Source organism: Narcine bancroftii, chromosome 2 (genome assembly GCF_036971445.1).
Source record: "Narcine bancroftii isolate sNarBan1 chromosome 2, sNarBan1.hap1, whole genome shotgun sequence".
Classification (NCBI taxonomy): domain Eukaryota; kingdom Metazoa; phylum Chordata; class Chondrichthyes; order Torpediniformes; family Narcinidae; genus Narcine; species Narcine bancroftii.
In genome coordinates this window covers 100,268,187-100,289,740 of record NC_091470.1, presented here as the reverse complement: position 1 = coordinate 100,289,740, position 21,554 = coordinate 100,268,187, and the positions used below count along the sequence as shown (strand labels likewise).

General features: G+C 37.7%; 1 protein-coding gene across 1 annotated transcript in view; it reads left to right on the top strand.

Annotated features, from left to right (window-relative positions):
• Positions 1–21,554, top strand: part of LOC138754001 (prosaposin-like) — a 47,020-nt gene that overhangs the window by 21,200 nt on the left and 4,266 nt on the right. Inside the window, exons 6-8 of the mRNA XM_069917704.1 lie at positions 4,121–4,210; positions 13,925–14,108; positions 20,285–20,433. Coding sequence (XP_069773805.1) covers positions 4,121–4,210; positions 13,925–14,108; positions 20,285–20,433 — 423 coding nt within the window. The remainder of the gene's footprint in view (positions 1–4,120; positions 4,211–13,924; positions 14,109–20,284; positions 20,434–21,554) is intronic.

Below are 21,554 nucleotides of genomic sequence, written 5' to 3'. Positions count from 1 at the left end.
CTGGAAGGCATCTGAAAACAGTCAGGGAAGTCCAGTCCAACAAAAGGTGTTAATTAGATAAGTGGAGAGGGGAGAATTTATATTTTTTTTGTAAATGGAGACAGAAGCAGAGCTGGGGGGGAGGGGGTTATGTTGATGCCATCCAGTAGGAGGGTACCCAGACAGAAGATTAAGTGGTTCCTCCAGTTTGCAGGTGGTCTCAGTCTGGCAGTGGACAAGACCAATGGACAGGCACGTCAGCAAGGGGAAATGGGACCGTGAATTGAAATGGGTGGCCACTGGAAGATTCACGCTACTGAGGTAGACAGAGCTGAGGTGCTCAGTAAAGTGATCTCCCAGCCTGTGCCCAGTTGCTCTGACATCGAAGCCACTAATCAGGGACTGCCACAACAACACACCTGCAGAGTAACCTTTGTTTCACTCTGATAACTGAATATATCTTTGATTTATTGTCTCTTTCAATTTAATTGAGTATATTTTTATAGTTTTTGTCCTTTGTAAAGTACCTGTTCAGATGCAAAAGTAAGAATTTATGGTGCTTGTGTATAATATATATGCAATAAATTTATTGTCGCTTGGTGCTTTCATATACTATTATTTATCATGTACCCATTGTGAGATGTTGGTATCGCTGGCAAACCCAAAATTTGTTGCTGCTCCTTCATTGAGTTGGACACCAGTGAGAGGTCAACCATGTTGATGTGAATCTGACCACTGTTTCCTTTTCCTGCAGATGTTAGGAAAACAGATAAGCTTTTGCAATTACTGGTCACTGTTACTAATGCTGTTGCAATGGGTATCTGACCGTGTGGATCTTAGACCTCCTCTTGGTGTTTTTTTTTTAACCTCGGCCAGAGGAGCTGAGTATAACCTAATAAATGATGTTTTTGTTCATTGTCCAAAAGTAACTGAATGTTTTGAACTATTTACTGGGGTATCCTCATTATTCGCACAACAAAATAGGAGCAAGATAGGTTACAAAAAGTATGGAATTTGGCTCAAGAGAATTTAGAAATGGCTCAGGGTAAAAAGAAGCATTTATTTGACAGTAAAGCTCGTGAGGAATTTTAAGACAAGAAGTAAAGTTTTGATTTTTGTTTCCAACACATGACAATCGTTTGAGAGCTAGATTTTCACAACCATACGTAGTTAAATCAAAACTGAATGATGTTAACTCTATAGTTGTTAACACTCCAGATTGAAGGAATAAAACTCAGGTTTGTCACATAAATATGTTGAAACCTTATGAGGAAAAAGGTAGTGGGGAACCATCTGTATCTGAGATGTTAGCTGTTGACAGGGTTGAGGAAGTTATGGATCAAAAGATTGTGGAAACAGAATCTTGTGAGGGTAACCATGGTTCCTGTGTGCCTGTCTAACTCAGCAATTGGAAAATTGGAGGAAAGGTTAGGCCATCTTAAGTCACAAGAACAGATGCAGTTGAAAGAATTAATTTTGAAATATACAAATTTGTTCCCTGATGTTCCAAAAAGAACATCAGAGATTTATCATTATGTAGATGTGGGAGAAACAAGTCCCATAAAACACCCATATAGAATAAACATTCAGAGGAGTTAAATCATGGATCAGGAGGTGGAATATATGTTGAGAAATTATATTGTTAGACCTTCAAACTCAGCTTGGAGTTCTCCTTGTATTCTGGTACCGAAACCAGATGGAACTGTTAGGTTCTGTACAGATTACAGGAAGGTTAATTCAGTAACTAAAACAAATGCTTATCCTATTCTGAGAATAGATGACTGTATTGATAAAATTGTGGAAGCTAAATTTCTTACTAAGTTGGATTTGTTGAAGGTTTACTGGTGTGTGCCTCTAACTGAGAGAGGAAAGAATATTTAGTCTTTTGTAACTCCATCCGGTTCATATGAGTATAATGTGTTACCTTTTGGCATGAAAAATGCCCCTGCAGCATTCCAAAGGATGATTAATTTGGTAATCCAAGGGTTAACACATACAGATGCTTATATTGATGACTTGGTCACAAAATGTGACACATGGGAAGAACGTCTAAGGGAACTGGACCAATTGCAAGATTATCCAAAGCAAACTTGACTGTTAATTTAGCAAAAAGTCAATTTGCAAATGTCACTGTACGTACTTAGGTCATGTAGTTGGTCATGGCAAAGTTGCACCTATTCAAGCTAAGGTGAATGCAATTTCTGAGTTTCCTATTCCCAATAGCAAGAAAGCACTGAAGGTTTTTGGCAATGGCAGGATATTATAGGAAAGTTTGCTGAGGTTGCTCTTCCTTTAACCAACCTTTTAAAGAAAGAGGAGAAATTTGTGTGGACTAAAGTTTGTTAGGCCGCTTTGGAAAATTTAAAGGAGATGCTATGCCATTGCCCTGTGTTTAAAATCTCCTGATTTTGACAGACCATTTTCTTTAGCAGTGGATGCCCATGAGGGAGCAGCATGTGCAGTTTTATTGCAAAAAAAAAAATGAAATTGACCATCCAGTTGCCTACTTTTCAATCCAATGTTGATCAAAGGAAATATTCCACTATTGAGAAAGAACTATTATCTATAATATTTCTTCTGCATAATTTTGATTTATATCTCAGTACCTCATGAACCAATTGTGATATTTACTGACCATAATCCTCTGGTGTTTTTGAACAAAATTAAGAATAAAAACAGATGATTCCTAAACTGGAGTTTAATATTACAAGAATATAATCTTCAAATTAATCAAATCAGAGGTACAAATAATGTGATAGCAGATTGTTTGTCAAGATGTTAAAATTGATCATGTATAGAAATACTTTCAACATTGGGTTACTTTATTTTAACATGTTATATATTCTGTATTGTTATCTCTTGAGTAATTTTAAAGATGATTTAATTATAACTGAATTTTAACTCTGGAATTAAAATTCCTTTAAAGGGGGAAGGTGTGACAGAGTATATAAATATATTTTTGGGAGATAAATTGGAAAAGGTTTGTTAGAGTAGGTCATATACAAACACTTTAAAACAGATCTTATTTGAAATACTGGAGCTCTGCTTCATGCTAGACATATCAGCTCCACAGCCTTTGCAGGAGCTTTGAAGAGTGCTCAAGAGACTTCACTAATGGATTGTTGTTTACAAAAGGCAACAGATGAAAGACCATGTCTGATCTGCTGCTGTCTGGAAGAGAACTTGACCCTTTTAGATGCAAGCTAATTAGAGTGAGTCAAACAGGCTTTCTCTGGGAGAGAGAGAGACAGAGATCATTCTACAGTGTTACAGCCAGCAGAAGTAGCTGGGACTGGAACAGGACAAGCTGGCAAGTTTAAGGAAAGTCCATGTGTAAGACAACCTGGTCAAAGCCCTTGTGTTCATGCAAGAAGAAAGGACTGCCTGTCTAATGTTTCACTTGGAATAAGAGAAACAAAAAGGAACTCTATAGTGACCTGAAAGAAAGAGGTTATCATCTGGAGAACCCTGAAGGGGCTTGTTTCGTCAGCAAGACACTGGAGTGGCTGATGGAAGTACATCAGTTCTGGATGTCCTAGAACAACAAATTTCTCTCTGAAAACTGACAAGAATCTTCCTGAGCGGAAACCATTTATCTTTTAAGCACCAAATCCTGGTGAACTTCATAAATGTTAAATTCTGTGCACAGTATAACGATTGCCTGCAACCAGTGAATGTGGAGGAATGAGAAGTAAGATTGGACTGGGAACCAAAGAATCTTTCTGAACTTGCACACACATTACATGTGTGTGCGCTTAGAATTAGAAGGGGTTAAGTTGGGTTAAGTGAGTCAATAGAGATCAGTTAAAGTTTGATTCTATTTTCATGTTTAAAGATAATTAAAAGCAACTATTGTTTAACCATTTGTCTTGGTGAATATCTATTGCTGCTGGGTTTTGGGGTCCTCTGGGCAAGTAACAATAATACATAAAAATTGGGAGTACAAAGGTTTAAACCTTGAAGGGCTCAAGCCCAAATCATTGGTGATGTATCTTTATCTTTGCTATATAAAGTTCACTCTTTGACCTGCTGAGTTTTTCCAGCATTTCGTGCTTTTACTTCCACCACGGTTGTCTGCAGACATTTGTGTTTTACTTTTAAAATAAACAATAATTGTGATGCTATCTTATCTCTTTAACAGGAGGGAGTTGACAATCAAATGCCCCAGTGTGCATTGTGCCTGTATGTAGTGTCGAAACTGGTGAATGTGATTCCAGAAGAAAAAACTGAGGTGAGTTACTTTCAGAAAGGACAATTCTAGAAATCCACAAAACTTTAATGTGCCCTGATCAACAAGTTGTGTTGTATTTGGAAAACCGTTAAGGTCTCTAAAGCATTAAGCTGGAGCTTTTGCTATCTCCCACCCACTTTCTTGTCTGTTCTCTTCCTCTTTCACCCATTCTATCTACACTTTCTTGAGCTCCTGTGGGTGATGCTAATGTTCTTTCCCGCCCTTTGAGGACCCTGCCTCCTTGTTCATTTGGCCCTGTCTACATTCTGCTGCAGTGTCCTATGTAGCTCTTTACCAGGTTGAGACTGAGGACTGTGTGCAAGAAGAGTTCTGTTCATAGCCTAATCCAGGGTAGAAAGCCAGGCCAGCCTCAACGAGCTGTGGGTTGGGTCCACCTGGGGTGATAGTGACAAAGCTAGAAGAGCTTCCATGCTGCCTGTGTGGAGTTTGCATGGTTTCTGTGACAGCAAGATGCTCTAGTTTCCTATCACATTCCAAAAGTACAGCAAGTCCTTGAATAACATCATTTCATTCAATGTCGTTTCAAAATAATGTTGAAAAGAAAAAAAAAATTTTTTTTAATGAAATACCGTTGTGGCAGTTAAGATTTATGTTCAAACGCCATCATGTTGAAGTGTTAGGAATAACGAGACCATGCCCAAAGTTGTCAGCCAGAGACAGGTAGAAGCGTTCATTGATGTGCTGTTTGTCTTAATATAGAAACATAACACATGACCTGGTGTCATGATATCTGAAGTGCAAATGACCTCATGACGTGGCTATGTTAATTAGACCAGGGCTTCTTGGTTGACCTGTGGGTTCTGCTGAATCATTATACCTCGTGGCGGTAATGCCAGTAAATAGGAGGCTGTTGTGTCTAGCTGTCACAAGATGGGAGCTGTTAATGCTGGTTCTGTCCATTCCCTCCAACCTACTGCTACATTGCAGTATTTTACCACAATATAAAAATTGGTCTCATTTAACGTTGTTACACTTGAAGAAGCACTTTCCAAGAACGTTTCAACAATGTTAAGTGACGACCTGCTGTATGAAGGCTGGCAGGATATTCGGCTGTTGAAAAATACCCCATGGAGATGGTGGGAGGATCGGTGAGCGTGGATGAGAGGGAAGTTGTGGAAATGTGGGGAAAACAAAATACTATGATGTTTGGGGGTCAGCATGGGCCCCCACTATGCACTCCCACTCTATCTTGATCAGAATTTATTGTCATGCTATTAGGCAGTATGAGAATATTAGAGCTATAAGGAGAGCAGACGATGAATATAAGATTAATTATTTGCTGATGATGTTTTGATATATTTAACTAATCCGGAATGATCTTTAATTTATTTGCAAGAATGTTTAGAACAATATGGTAAATTGTCAGGATATAAAGTGAATTGAGATAAAAGTGCAATAGTACCAATTTCTGAGGCAAATTACAATCAGTGCAGACAAATTACTAAACTTAATTGGACTGATAAAATTAAGTATTTGGGTATAATGATTGATGTAAATGTTCAATCATTGTATAATTTAAATTATGTAGGATTAATGAGAAAGATTAAAGCTGATTTAATTAAGTGGAAGGATCTACCTTTGTCATTAATAGGCTGAGTAAATTGTATTAAGATGAATATTTGCCCACAAATTCAGTATCTTTTTCAGTCGATTCTTTGTTTACTTTCGAAAAAATTTTTTCCAGGATTTAAATAAAGTAGTACAAGAATTTTTATGAAAGGGAAAATTAGCCAGAGTAGCGATACATAAATTGACTTAGAAATACACTTTGGGAGGTTTACAATTACCTTATTTTCAAAATTATTATGAAGCCGCTCAATTAAGTCTTATTAACCGTATGCTGGATGTTTCGTATCCCCTTAGCTGAGCTAGGGTAGAATTGGCTGGTATTGCTAAACCTTATTCACATCAATTTATATTTAAGTGGAATTCTGTTTCATTACAAAGATATAACGTACTGATTTTGAAAGGAATTTATTGATAGGTACAAAAAGTAAAATATAGGTTCAAGGTCCAATATATCAAAATAAATTGATTCCTTTTTCGCTGAATAATAGATTTTTAAGGGAATGGCAGATTAAAGGAATAAAGTCATTTCAGGATTGTTTTGAAGAGGGTAAATTTTTATAGTTTTATCAACTTGAGAGAAATTTGGAATTCCAGTAAATTCTTTTTGTGTATTATCAAATTAGAGCATTAGTGAAAGATAATTTTGGAAGAGAAATGAAAATTCCTAAGTTAACAAAATTTGAGTTTATGATTTCTCATTCATTAAATAAGGGTTTTATTTCTGAGATGTATGCGTTGTTGCAAGACACTATGGATAAAATAAATTTAGATAAATCTAGGATTAAATGGGAAAATAATTTGTGATATTAATCAGGCCGATTGGGAGATGTGTTTTGATGATGTGACTAAATTGCTTAATGTAAGATAATAGTATGATTAATTATAATTTTTTGCACCAGTTGTATCTGGCCTCTGAGAAATTGAAAAAATATGGATTTAGTAATTCAGAGTTGTGCTTTAGATGTGGATTATGTGTAGGAACATTTTTACATTTAGTTTGGTTTTGTGATAAGGTTCAATCATTTTGGCATAAAATTAGGGAATTCAAAAATTGTTTAAGATCCAATTTTTGTTAGATCCAAAAAAATTTTGTTGGGTTGTACTGCCCCATTTATGGATTTGGGGTTCGATAAGTTTCAGACAGCATTTCTTCATTTAGCATTGGCTGTAGCACGTAAATGTGTTGCGATTTCATGGAAAGACGAGGTTGAGATAAATGTAAATCTTTGGGCACAATGAGTTGAGGTCTTGTATTTATATGGAGAAAATAACATATAATTTGCATGATAATTGACTTTTTTGTTAAGATGTGGTCGCCTTATTTGAAATGTACGAGTTTAGTAATATCCTAAATTGTTGTATGTTTCTTTAATTTTCTTAATGCTTCCCTTGTGGAGTTTGGTGAGGGTGGGTGGAGGGGGGTGGGTTAGTTGTAGTTTTCATTTTTATATTACGAACTTTGTAAAAGTTTGTTTTGAAAATATTAAAGTTTTTTTTAAAAGAATTTATCGTCATGTACATGTCATGAAATTCATTGCTTGTAACAGCATTACAGAAGCAAAATTGCTATAAAGTACATTTTTAAACAAATAAATTAGTGCAAGAAAAGAAAAAAACTGGGGTAGTGTCTGTAGTTCATTGTCCATTCAGAAATCTGAAGACAGAGGGGAAGAAGCTGTTTTTGTACCGTTGGCTGTTAGTCTTCAGGCTCCTGCACCTCCTTCCTGATGGTAGCAGAGTGAAGAGGGCATGGTCTGGGTGGTGGGGATCCTTGAGGCTATATTCTTGAGACTCTCCTTGTATATGCTCTTGATGGAGTGAATTCTAATGCCCGTGATGGCGCTGGCTGAGTTCTAAACCTTCTGTAGTCATTTTCTATCCTGTGCATTAGCACCTCCATACCAGACAGTGATGCAACCAGTCAGAATGGTATCCACAGTACACCTGTAGTCACTTGCAAGTATTTGGTGATGTGCCAAATCTTCTTAAGCTCCTCATGAAGTATAGCCATTAGTGAGTCTTCATGATTTCATCAAACTGGAGGCCCCAGGACAGCTCTTCAGAGTTATTGATGCCCAGGAATTTGAAGTTCTTCCCAAATGCTGACCCCTCAATGAGGATTGGTTTGTGCGATGATAGCAGGCTTTTCAACATGTAAAAAGGCAGGAACCGATGCCCTTTTTTTTTTTAAATTTTTTATTTTTCACACCATAAACCACATTAACCATGATACATACTTTTTCCTTTTCAAATATATACAGTGCCATTTTCTCCCCCCTCCCTCCTCCCATCCCACCCTCCCTACCTCCCCCCACCCGTCCATTTAAAGTACAAAATCTAGGATACATTAAACCAGTCAAACAATGTTGTCATTCAATAAAAATAAACAAGAAATTCCACTGAGTCAATTCTTTTCATTTCCTTCTCCTTTCGTTAATTTAGGTAGTGAATGTCCCCGGTAGGTTTTCGCTATTGTGTTTCATGTAAGGCTCCCATATTTGTTCAAATATTTCAATATTATTTCTTAAACTATATGTTACTTTTTCTAATGGAATACATTTATTCATTTCTATACACCATTGTTGTATTTTAAAATTATCTTCCGATTTCCAGGTTGACATGATACATTATTTTGCTACGGCTAGAGCTATCTTAAATCTTTTTTGTGCATCATCCAAATCAATTCCAAATTCTTTGTTTTTTTATGTTACTTAGGAGGAAGATCTCTGGATTCTTTGGTATATTGTTTTCTGTAATTTTATTTAATATTTGGTTTAGATCTTCCCAAAATTTTTCTACTTTCTCACATGTCCAGATTGCATGAATTGTTGTTCCCATTTCTTTTTTACATCGAAAACATCTATCAGATACTGTTGGGTCCCATTTATTTAACTTTTGAGGTGTAATGTATAGCCTGTGTATCCAGTTATATTGTATCATACGTAACCTCGTATTTATTGTATTTCTCATCGTTCCAGAACATAACTTCTCCCATGTTTCCTTTTTTATCTTTATATTTAAATCTTGTTCCCATTTTTGTTTAGTTTTACCATTTGTTTCCTCATTCTCCTTTTCTTGCAATTTAATATACATATTTGTTATAAATCTTTTGATTATCATTGTATCTGTAATCACATATTCAAAGTTACTTCCCTCTGGTAAACTCAGACTGCTTCCTAATTTGTCCTTCAAGTAGGATCTCAATTGGTAATATGCCAGCACTGTATCTTGAGTTATATTGTATTTATCTTTCATTTGTTCAAAGGATAAGAATCTATTTCCTGAAAAACAATTTTCTATTCTTTTGATCCCTTTTTTCTCCCATTCTCTAAAGGAAAGGTTATCTATTGTAAAAGGGAGTAACTTATTTTGCGTCAATATTAGTTTTGGTAATTGATCATTTGTTTTATTTCTTTCTACATGAACCTTCTTCCAAATATTGAGTAGATGATGTAATACTGGAGAACTTCTATGTTGTACCAATTTTTCATCCCATTTATATAATATGTGTTCAGGTATCTTTTCCCCTATTTTATCTCATTCTAATCTAGTCCAATCTGGCTTTTCCCTTGTTTGATAAAAAATCTGATAGGTATCTTAATTGTGCGGCTCTATAATTTTTTAAGTTTGGCAGTTGTAAGCCTCCTTGTTTATACCATTCTGTTAATTTATCTAGTGCTATCCTCGGTTTCCCCCCTTTCCGTAAAAAATTTCTTTATTATTTTCTTTAACTCCTTGAAGAATTTCTCTGTCAAGTGTATTGGCAATGCCTGAAATAGGTATAATATCCTTGGAAAAATGTTCATTTTAATACAGTTTATCCTTCCTATTAGTGTTAGTGGTAAATCTTTCCAATGCTCTAAATCGTCCTGTAATTTGTTCATTAGTGGATAATAATTGAGTTTATATAGTTGGCCGAGATTTTTATTTATTTGTATACCTAGGTATCTTATTGCTTGCATTTGCCATCTGAATGGTGATTCCTTCTTAAATTTTGAGAAATCCGCATTATTCATAGGCATTGCTTCACTTTTATTTACGTTAATCTTGTAACCCGACACTTCTCCATATTCCTTCAATTTCTTATATAATTCTTTTATTGATAGTTCTGGTTCTGTTAAATATACTATAACATCATCCGCAAATAAACTGATTTTATATTCCTTGTCTTTTATTTTTATCCCTTTTATATTATTTTCTGTTCTTATCAATTCTGCTAGTGGTTCTATAGCTAACGCGAACAATAAAGGTGATAGTGGGCATCCCTGTCGTGTTGACCTGCTTAAGTTAAATTGCTTTGATATATATCCATTTACTGTCACTTTTGCCAATGGTCCCTTATATAATGCTTTAATCCAATTAATATACTTCTCTGGTAAACTGAATTTTTGCAATACTTTGAATAAATAATTCCATTCTACTCTGTCAAAGGCCTTCTCTGCGTCTAAAGCAACTGCTACTGTTGGCGCTTTACTCCCTTCTACTGCATGAATTAAGTTAATAAATTTACAAATATTCTCTGTTGTGCGTCTTTTAATAAATCCAGTTTGGTCTAGATTTACCATTTTCGGTACATACTCTGCTAATCTGTTTGTTAATAGTTTAGCTATTATCTTATAATCTGTGTTAAGTAAAGATATTGGTCTATATGACGCTGGTGCGAGTGGATCTTTCCCTTGCTTTAGTATTACTGTAATTATTGCTGTTTTACATGAATCTGGTAAGCTTTGTGTTTTATCAATCTGGTTGATTACTTCCAGGAGGGGAGGAATTAATAAATCTTTATATGTTTTATAGAATTCTATTGGGAATCCATCCTCTCCTGGTGTTTTATTATTTGGTAATTTTTTTTATTATCTCTTGTATTTCTACTATTTCAAATGGTTCTGTTAATTTATTTTGTTCCTCTATTTGTAGTTTTGGTAGATCAATTTTAGTTAGAAATTCATCTATTTTCCCTTCTTTCCCTTCATTTTCAGTTTGGTATAATTGTTCATAGAATTCTCTAAAGTTTTCCTTGATCTCCTTTGGATTATATGTGATTTGTTTGTCTTTTTTCCTTGATGCCAATACCATTTTCTTAGCTTGTTCTGTCTTAAGCTGCCATGCTAGAATTTTGTGCGTTTTTTCCCCTAGTTCATAATATTTCTGTTTTGTCTTCATTATATTCTTCTCCACCTTGTATGTTTGTAGCGTTTCATATTTTATTTTTTATCTGCAAATTCTCTTCTTTTAGTTGTATCTTCCTTCATTGCTAATTCTTTTTCTATATTTACTATTTCCCTTTCCAACTGCTGTTTCCTGATTATAGTTCTTCTTCATCTTGGTTACATAACTTATTATTTGCCCTCTAATGAACACTTTCATTGCATCCCATAGTATAAACTTATCTTTCACTGATTCTGTGTTTATTTCAAAATACATTTTAATTTGTCTTTCAATGAATTCTCTAAAATCCTGCCTTTTGACTAACATGGAGTTTAATCTCCATCTATACATTTTTGGAGGGATGTCCTCTAACTTTATTGTCAATATTAAGGGTGAATGGTCCGATAATATTCTAGCTTTATATTCTGTTTTTCTTACTCTATCTTGCATACGAGCTGATAACAAAAATAGGTCTATTCTTGAGTATGTTTTATGTCTAGCCGAGTAATATGAATATTCCTTTTCCTTTGGGTGTTGTTTCCTCCATATATCCAAAAGTTGCATTTCTTCCATCGATTTAATTATAAATTTGGTTACTTTGTTCTTTCTGTTAATTTTTTTCCCAGTTTTGTCCATATTTGAATCCAAATTCAGGTTGAAATCCCCTCCTATTAATATGTTCCCTTGCATATCTGCTATCTTCAAAAAAAATATCTTGCATAAACTTTTGATCTTCTTCGTTAGGTGAATATACATTGAGTAGATTCCAAAACTCCGAATATATCTGACATTTTATCATTACATATCTCCCTGCTGGATCTATTATTTCCTCTTCTATTTTAATTGGCACATTTTTACTAATTAATATAGCTACTCCTCTTGCTTTTGAATTATACGACGCTGCTAAGTGTCCTACCCAATCTCTCTTTAATTTCTTGGCTCCAATTCAGTTAAATGTGTTTCTTGCACATATGCTATATCAATTTTTTCTTTTTTCAGTAAATTTAGCAGTTTCTTCCTTTTAATTTGGTTATGTATTCTGTTAATATTTAAAGTCATATAGTTCAGCGTAGCCATTTTATACTTTGTTTATCTTCCCTTTCTGTTTCTCCATCATTACCTTTCCTTCTTATCCATTTCTGCTTTCTTGTTTTGAACACTTTATAAGACAACAATTCTAAAACATCAAACATTTTCCCTATTCTCCTATTTAAAACTTCTTTAACCCCATTCTCCCCTCCCCTTCCTGAGTTGTCCTTTATCCCTTGTCGGACAACCACATCTCCCCTCTCCATTTTGATTTGCGAATTCACTCGCAAACGTCAGCTGATTTTGCAGTGACAGTAACTCCTCCCCACCCAGCCCCCCAGAAAAGATTTCAATTTTCATATGTAACAAAGGTCACTCTTTTAATTCCCTCCTTATTCCCTCTATTCTATTTCCCTCCCTTATTAATTCTTGTCTATACTCTATATTTTCCTCTAAATATGGATACATTCATGTAAGCACACTATATATATACACACATATACCCCTTTACACACTTACATATAGATCGTGGTCATTTTTACTCTTATTACATGTTTTCATCTCTCTGCTTGTTTTGTAGTTGTTCTGCAAATTTCCTTGCTTCCTCTGGATCTGAGAATAGTCTGTTTTGTTGCCCTGGAATAATTATTTTAAGTACCGCTGGGTACCTTAACATAAATTTATATCCTTTTTTCCATAAGATCGTTTTCGCTGTATTGAACTCCTTCCTCTTCTTCAGGAGTTCAAAACTTATGTCTGGATAGAAAAAAATTTTTTGACCTTTATATTCCAGTGGCTTTTTGTCCTCTCTTACTTTCTTCATTGCTTTCTCCAATATATTTTCTCTTGTATATCTTAAGAATTTTACTAAAATAGATCTTGGTTTTTCCTGCGGTTGTGGTTTCGGGGTAAAGTTCTATGTGCCCTCTCTATTTCCATTTCTTCCTGTAATTCTGGTCTTCCCAGGACCCTGGGGATCCAATCTTTTATAAATTCTCTCATATTCTTGCCTTCTTCATCTTCCTTAAGGCCCACTATCTTTATATTATTTCTTCTATTATAGTTTTCTATTATATTTATCTTCTGAGCTAACAGCTCCTGTGCCTCTTTAGCTTTTTTATTAGATTCTTCTAATTTCTCTTTTAAGTCTTTTACTTCCATATCTACAAATGTTTCTCGTTTTTCCATATTTTCCACTCTTTTTGCCAATTCTGATATGGCCACTTCCATTTTATTCATTCTTTCTTCTGCATTCTTAATTCTTCTTTTTATCTCATCAAATTCTTGTAATTGCCATTCTTTCACTGATTCCATATATTCTTTAAAAAAAGATACATCCATTGTCTTGCTTTTCTCTTCTTCTTCCACTTCTTTCTGTTCTTCTTCTTCCTCTGGGTTGACCATCTGTTGTTTCCTTGTTTTCTTTTTACCCTCTTCTTTCTTGTTGTCGTTATTGTCTGTGTTCTGCACCTGCTGCTGTGTTGCAGGTGTCTCTCTCAGCTGTGGAGATCGACTCCGCAGCTGCTCCCCCCTCCCGTCAGTGTGCTTTTTTTCATGCGCGGTTGCGCACTTTTACTCGGCTCTGCGAGCCATTTTTGTAGTCCTGAGCCCGGGACTTCCACTGACCTGAGGGAGCGGGCCTCTCTCTCCGCGGCGGGCCTCTTCAGACAGGTAAGGCCTTCACCTTCTTCCGACGTCTTTCCTTTTCTTCCCATTGTTTTTGGTTTTTCTTTCTTCGCTGCCATTTTCTTCACACTTTTACTTTCACTTTGTTTTGGTTTTTAAGTTTGTGCCTTTGCTTTTTCTCTATCTTTTTTTAACTTTTCTGGAGAGGGCTGGAGTTCCCCTACTGGCCACTACTCCATCACATGACTCCCACCGATGCCCATTTGAGGATGTAGCAGGTTTGCTACCAATGGTAACAAATTAAAACTTCTCCATTTACAGGCTACCATTGTCAAAGTACTTGATGAGTTCTGCACTCACCTGCCTGAAAGTTTCTCTGAAAGGTGCACAACTTTTGTAGACAAGTATGGCAAAGAAATCATTGAACTGCTTCTTCAGAAAATTGGACCTAATGCTGTGTGCATGACTCTTCATCTCTGCTTTTCCAAAGATATCGAGAACTCAGGTACTTGTCCATATGCTACCAGTGATCTGTAACTCAAAGCAGGAGCATCTTTTAAAGTTGACAATTTTTTTAGTAAATACCGTGGTTCAATATTTATCCACATAAAAAATAAATACTACAGCCCTCGATGTTGACCGAATATATATAGTCATGTATGGCTTAACATCTACTATGTTCTGTGAAAAAGGATGTTATGTGCTTTGGATGTTGTATAAACACCATATTATACTTGTATGGGATACTGTAAACAGAGATAACACCACATCACTCAAGAGACGCACAATACATGAGATCGGATGGCTACGAGTCAATGTATACACTTGTACAGTAAACCTTTTATAAGTAGGGAAAGTTCACTTTAAAATAACGATAAAGTACAGTACATAAACCAGTAATGTCAGTGTTTATTATAACTATCGAGACCTATGGATTATAGGTTATATATGTACTGTACTATTAATACATCTGGCAGCGCAATCACTTTGTATACACAAGACATGCGTACGGGAAGCTGTTGCATTCACTACATCTGGTTACATCTGCTACGTCCCATTCTCCGATTGGATTTCTGAACTCTATTATAACTTTATGGAACCATGGACGTATATGCAGTCGGATGTTGCCCGAATGGACATAATGAGGTGCATGACTCTTCCTACCAAAAAAAAACCCCTCCCTACCATGTAACCCTACACACACCTTCTAGGAGTCTCTTAAATGCTAATATTCTAGCCTCCACCACCAATGCTGGCAAGGCACCCACAACTTTCCTCCCTTCACTTTGTACAGATGTCCTCTGGTGTTTGCTACTCCTGCTCCTGGGGAAAAAGGTGCTAGCCGTCTAACTTATCTACACCTCTCAGAATCTTGTCGATCTCCAAGTCACCTCATCCTTCTACACTCTAAAGAGAAAAACCCAAGCTCTGCTAACTTTGCCTCTTAGACTTGTTTTCCAATCCAGCCAACATCCTGGTGAATCTCCTCTGCACCCTCTCCATATCTTCCACGTCCTTCCTATAATGAGGTGACCAGAACTGAACACAATACTCCACAAGTGTGGTCTCACCAGAGATTTGTCAAGCTGCCTTTCGACTCTTGAACTCAATCCTCCAGCTAATGAAGCCCGGGATATCCTAAACCTTAATTATCCTCTCAACCTGTACAGCAATCTTAAGGGATGTATGGATTTGGACCTCACAGGTTCCTCTGTTCTATTGAACTAGTTCGCCACTATCTACCTACTCCTTAATTATCTGAGCTAGACCAACTTGTCTGCATTTGCCCAATATCCCTCTAAAGCAGAGATTCTCAACCTTTTTTCCACTCTTAGGATGCCATAGATGCATTGTAGTTAATAAGAGATTACTTAAGGTGGTATGTAAAGGGTAGGGATGGGGGAAGTTGCCTGTCCAAATGATATTTAAATGTATGGATTTGGATCTCACAGGTTCCTCTGTTCTTCCACACCATTAACCTTGTACTCAGCCTCTGGTTTGATGTTCCAAAATGCATCACTGCACGGTTTGTGTAGCAGTTAGCAGCAGAGGTTGTGGTTTGAACCTGCACTGTCTGCAAGGAGTTTGTACGTTCTCCCCATGTCTGCGTGGGTTTTCCCTGGGGGCTCCGGTTTCTTCCCACGGTTCAAAATGTACTGGGGATGTAGGTTAATTAAGTGTAAATTGGATGGCAGACTATTGGGCCAAAAGGGCTTATTACTGGATTCCATTGTAAGGGAAATAGACAGGAGTTTCAGTGGCTGCAAACAGGACTCCTGGATGGTGTGTTGCCTCCTGGGTGCAAGGGTCAAGGAGGTCTCAGAGTGGCTGCAGGACATTCTGAAAGGGGAGGTGAACAGCCAGCTGTCGTGGTCCATATTGGTACCAACGATGTTGGACCTCATCCCTTTTTTCCCTATAAGATTAATAGAGGGAGCTAATAAATAAATAAATTTAGGACCTCAAGGGTAATAATCTCTGGATTATTACCAGTACCATGAGCTAGCCAGAGTAGAAATAGCAGGATGGTTAGAATGAATATGTGGCTTGAACAGTGGTGTAAGAGGGAAGGTTTCAGAGTCTTGAGACATTGTACTGGTCCCATCTGCCCTAGAACCAATTCCAAACAGGACAGTCTACATCTGTGCAGGGCTGGGACCAATGTCCTAGGGAGTTTGCTAGCGCTGTTGGGGAAGGTTTAAACTAATGTGGCAGGGGGATGGGAGCAAGTGCAGAGAGACGGAAAAGTGTAATATGAGGGTGGAAGCAAAAGGTAGCAAGGTGAAAAATTAAAGTGGCCAGGGCAAAAATCAAAAAGGGTCACTTTTCAACATGATGGTAAAATAGATAAGAGTGGCAAAAGCCAGTCTGAAGGCTTGGTGTCTCAATGCAAAGAGCATTCGTAATAAGGTGGATGAATTGAATGTGGAGATATCTAATAATGATTGTGATAATAGTCTGGATCACAGAGGGGCTTCAGGGGGACCAAGACGGGGAGCTCAATATCAGGGATATTCGATTTTTCAGAAAGGAAAAGGTGGGGTAGTGTTGTTGGTTAGAGAGGAGGTAAATGCAGTAGAAAGGAAGGACATTAACTTGGAGGATGTGGAATCTATTATGGGTAGAGCTGCGAATATGGGCAGAAGATGCTAGTGGGAGCTGTGTACAGGCTACCTAACAGTAGCAGTGAGGTTAGGGATGGCATTAATCAGGCAATTGGAAATGCATGCAAGAAAGTTTCAGCAGTTATAATGGATGACTTCAATCTACATGTAGATTGGATGAACCAAATTGGGAAGGGTAATGAGGAAAAGGATTTCTTAGAACGTATGCGGGATTGTTTTCTAAACCAGCATGTCGCGGAACCATTGAGAGAACAGGCCATTCTAGACTGGGGAAAGGTTAGTTCACAATCTTGTGTGAAGCCCCTTGGGCAAGAGTGACCACAATATGGCAGAGAGAGAGAAGGAATGCTTTTTTTTAATTCACACTCTGAATCTCCATTCCATCTGAGGAATGCCTGATGAAGGGTCAGACCCAATACAATGACTATTTATCGTTTTCACCGTGCATGAACCACGAGTCTCCCTGGCACTCTTTGTATTGAACTAGTTCGCCACTATCTACCTACTCCTTAATTATCTGAGCTAGACCAACTTGTCTGCATTTGCCCAATATCCCTCTAAAGCAGTGATTCTCAACCTTTTTTCCACTCTTAGGATGCCATAGATGCATTGTAGTTAATAAGAGATTACTTAAGGGTGGGGATGGGGGAAGTTGCCTGTCCAAATGATATTTAAATGTGGCATTGGAGTGATTCTCAACCTTTTTTCCACTCTTAGGATGCCATAGATGCATTGTAGTTAATAAGAGATTACTTAAGGGTGGGGATGGGGGAAGTTGCCTGTCCAAATGATATTTAAATGTGGCATTGGAGTGATTCTCAACCTTTTTTCCACTCTTAGGATGCCATAGATGCATTGTAGTTAATAAGAGATTACTTAAAGTGGTATGTAAAGGGTGGGGATGGGGGAAGTTGCCTGTCCAAATGATATTTAAATGTGGCATTGGAGGATGGGGGAATTGGATAAATGTATGGCAAGAAAAAATTAGCAACACTACAGAGGAAAGGATGGACAGATGGAACAAAGAAGTTTCTCTGGTAGAGAGCCAGCAAGGATAGAAAGGGCTCAATAGCCTCCAAGTTGGTCATCCAGCCATTGATTAATACAGAACAGGCCCTTTCGCTAGCATTCTGGGCTAGTTCCATTTGCCTGCATTTGGGGTGTATCCTTCAAAGCCCTTCAGATCCATATCTGTTGAAGAAAATCATAATTGTACCTGTTTCTTTTTTAAAATATTTTTATTGATGTTTACGTTATGCACAATTGAACAGTAGTTATGTATTGTAAAATTTAAAAGAAGAAAAAAACCCTCCCTATCACTAAACAAGGTTAAAAGCTGACTCGTAGGAATCAAGTGACCACAAGCTGAAGATGGACAGCGCAGTACCAAAGCTTTGGAATAACCCGAATTCTTTCGGTTATGATAATCGTTCATAAATGGGCCCCATGTCTTTTGGAAGTTAATATTTGACTCGTATCTATTTTTTAAACAAGAACATAATATCACTGAACCATTTAATCAAAATTGCACATCTGGCCATCAATGGAAGTAAAAGATAAAATTCAGTTTTGAGTTGGTGTCAGTAAAACATCATCTTGAAATGATCTGGATAGAACAATTAAAGGGCAAGGTTCTAATTTGAATTTAAGAATCACCAATAATGTTTGAAAGCTATCTTTCCAAGTTTTTTTTTCTAAACTAGGGCAAGTCCAGAACATAGGAACCAAAGCATTCTCACATTTGTACCTGAATTAAAAACAAATCAATTTAACTTTAGTCCAGTGGTTCTCAATCTTTTTTCTTTCCACTCACATACCACTTTAAGTAATATGTGAGGTTATCCACTTTGGTAAACCGGAGGGCAGATTACTATTTGAATGGCAATAGATTGGGAGATGGGGAAGTGCAGAGAGGCCAAGGGGGTTCTTGTGCACCAGTCACTGAAGGCGAGCGTGCAGGTACAGCAGGCGGTTAAAAAGGCAAATGGTATGTTGGCCTTCATATCAAGAGGGTTTGAGTATAGGAATAAGGATACCTTACTGCAGCTGTACAGAGCCTTGGTGAGACCCCACCTGGAGTATTGTGTGCAGTTTTGGTTGCCTTATCTGAGGAAGGATGCTCTTGCAATGGAGGGAGTGCAGAGGCGATTCACCAGGCTGATACCTGGAATGGTAGGAATGACTTGTGAGGAAAGATTGCAATATTGGGATTGTACTCGCTGGAGTTTAGAAGATTGAGAGGGGATCTCATAGAGACCTATAAAATTCTGGCAGGACTGGACAGAATGGATGCGGAAGGGATGGTTCCAATGGTGGGGGGAGTCCAGAACCCGGGGCCATGGTTCGAGGATAATAGGCAAACCATTTAGAACCGAGATGAGGAGGAATTTCTTTACCCAGAGGGTGGTGAATCTGTGGAATTCATTGCCACAGAGGGCAGGTTCATTGAATATATTTAAGAGGGAATTAGATATATTTCTTCAGTATAAGGGAATTAGGGGTTACGGAGAGAAGGTGGGGACGGGGTACTGAACTTTAAGATCAGCCATGATCTCATTGAATGGCGGAGCAGGCTCGAAGGGCCAAATTACCTACTCCTGCTCCTATCTTCTATGTTTCTATGCCATAAGTGCTCTGTGATTGGTAAGGGATTGCTTAAGGTGGTATGAGTGGGAGGGGTAGGTTGAGAATCACTGCTCTAGACCCAATTGTTACTGAAACATTTTGCTGGAGAAAAATTGTCATTGGCCCATTACCTTTGGAGTTATGAAACAGTGCACATAACGAGTCAACTAGGTATGAATAAAAGTGGTTTTCAAATGTTTTCTTCCAACCCACATACCGTAGGCAATCCCTTAGTAATCAGAGCACCGATGGCATAGGGAATACTTAGAGTGGTATGTGAGTGGAAAGAAAAAGGTTGACAACCAATGGTTTAGACATATGTACTCTATGGACAACTTGAAATTGCAACCATCAGTGTCGTGCAGAAAAGGTTGTAATCAGATTACAAATAAGAGTCCCACACCTCATCTGAGAATGAAAGATTCAAATCCTGTTCCCAATCACTTATTTTAACTAACGAGGCTATCCTTAAAACAAGAAAGTTATTAAAAATAAGAGATATTAAACCTTTGAGAAAGTTGCAAATCAAAAAATGTGCCAAGGATGTTTGCCTCAGGGATTCTTCAATGGGAGGAAGCCAACTAGCTCCTCAAAAGAATTGGTGAAAATCATGGCTGATCCTCTAGCCCAGCACTCTTCCCTTATTTCACCCCCCCCCCCCCCAGAAATCCATTGTTGTGATTTGAATGAACCCAAGTATTGAGCCTCACTGGCCCTCTAGGATGGAGAATTTCCAATGTTCATAATCCTCTGGAGTTGATTTCCCCCATGTAGGACAGCACAGGAGCATTGTTGGTGCCAACTGAGGCTTTGTGGTTGGGATTTCATCAGTGCTGCAGTAATGCACTAAAAAGTGATGTCATGCCAGGAAAAGCCTGCTGATAAAAGTCTGCACCCTGTCTAATTAGTTCTCCCATATGCTGCAATCTAGTGGCTCTGTATGAACTGCGGGATGGAGTGTCCTGCGGTACGTGTGATAACTTGGCGCATCGTCTCAGAGTGGCTCAGAAGAATGGTACAGAGGTGGATGTTCTGCTCGTGGAGGCCTGTGGCTCCTTATCTGGAACTTCTCGTTTTGTGGTGAGTTAAGAGGGACGTGGACTTTATCACTGATAATATCACCGTCTTAGCTCAGTACTTCTCTGAAATAGTTGTTGCGACATCCAAAAACACTTCTGGATTCTGCCCTTCAAAATTTATGCAGGGAAAGAGGCCCTTTTTTGGCTGTAACAGGTGGAAATAGTGTTGGTAGCAGCTGCAGGCATAACACCAAATGTTTGAAATGAACAGGACAGTCAACACATTGAGAAGCCTGTAATTAGATTTTGCAAAAGTGTATTGGTTCATAAAGTCTGAAGGGATCCATTCCTGGCTTCTGCCCTGAGTTCACTGCACCCTAATCTTTTAGAACCATAGAATATTACAGCCCAGAAAAGAGGCCCTTCAGCCCTTTTTTGTCTGTGCCAATTTTTCTGTCTAGTCCCACTGACCTGCACCCAGTCCTACATGGATTTGTCTTTAATGTTAAAATTGAGCCTGCATTCACCTCTTCAGCTGGCAGCTCGCTCCATACTCCCATGACTCTCCATGAAGTTTCCTGCTAAATTTTTCCCCTTTCACCTTTATCCCATGTCCTCCGATCTGTATTTCACCTAACACTAGTAGAAAAAGTCTACTTGCATTTACTCTATCTATACCCCTCATAATTTTATATACCTCTATCAAATCTCCCCTCATTCTTCTACACTCCAGAGAATAAAGTTTTAGCCCATTTATCCTTTCCCTGTTACTCTGTTCCTGAAGTCCTGGCAATATCCTAAAAAAAATGCTCTGCACTCTTTCAACTTTGGTAACTTTCCTGTAGTTAGGTGACCAAAGCTGCACACAATATTCCACATTTGGCCTCGCCAACTTTACCATAACATCCCAACTCCTGTACTCTGATTTATGAAGCCCAATATGCCAAAAGCCACTTTCAGGGAATTATGTATCTGTATTCCCAGATCCCTCTGTTCTACCACACCCATTTACCGTTCATATGATACAGCTCTGAATGTAAGACAGCTATGACACCAGACAACATCCCAGCTGTTTGCAGAAGGCCTGTGCAACAGAACTGCTTTTGACCCAATCTTCTTTTAAACAATTACACCAGCTAACTGTAGATAACTACTTGGGTATGCACAAAAAAGCAACAAAAC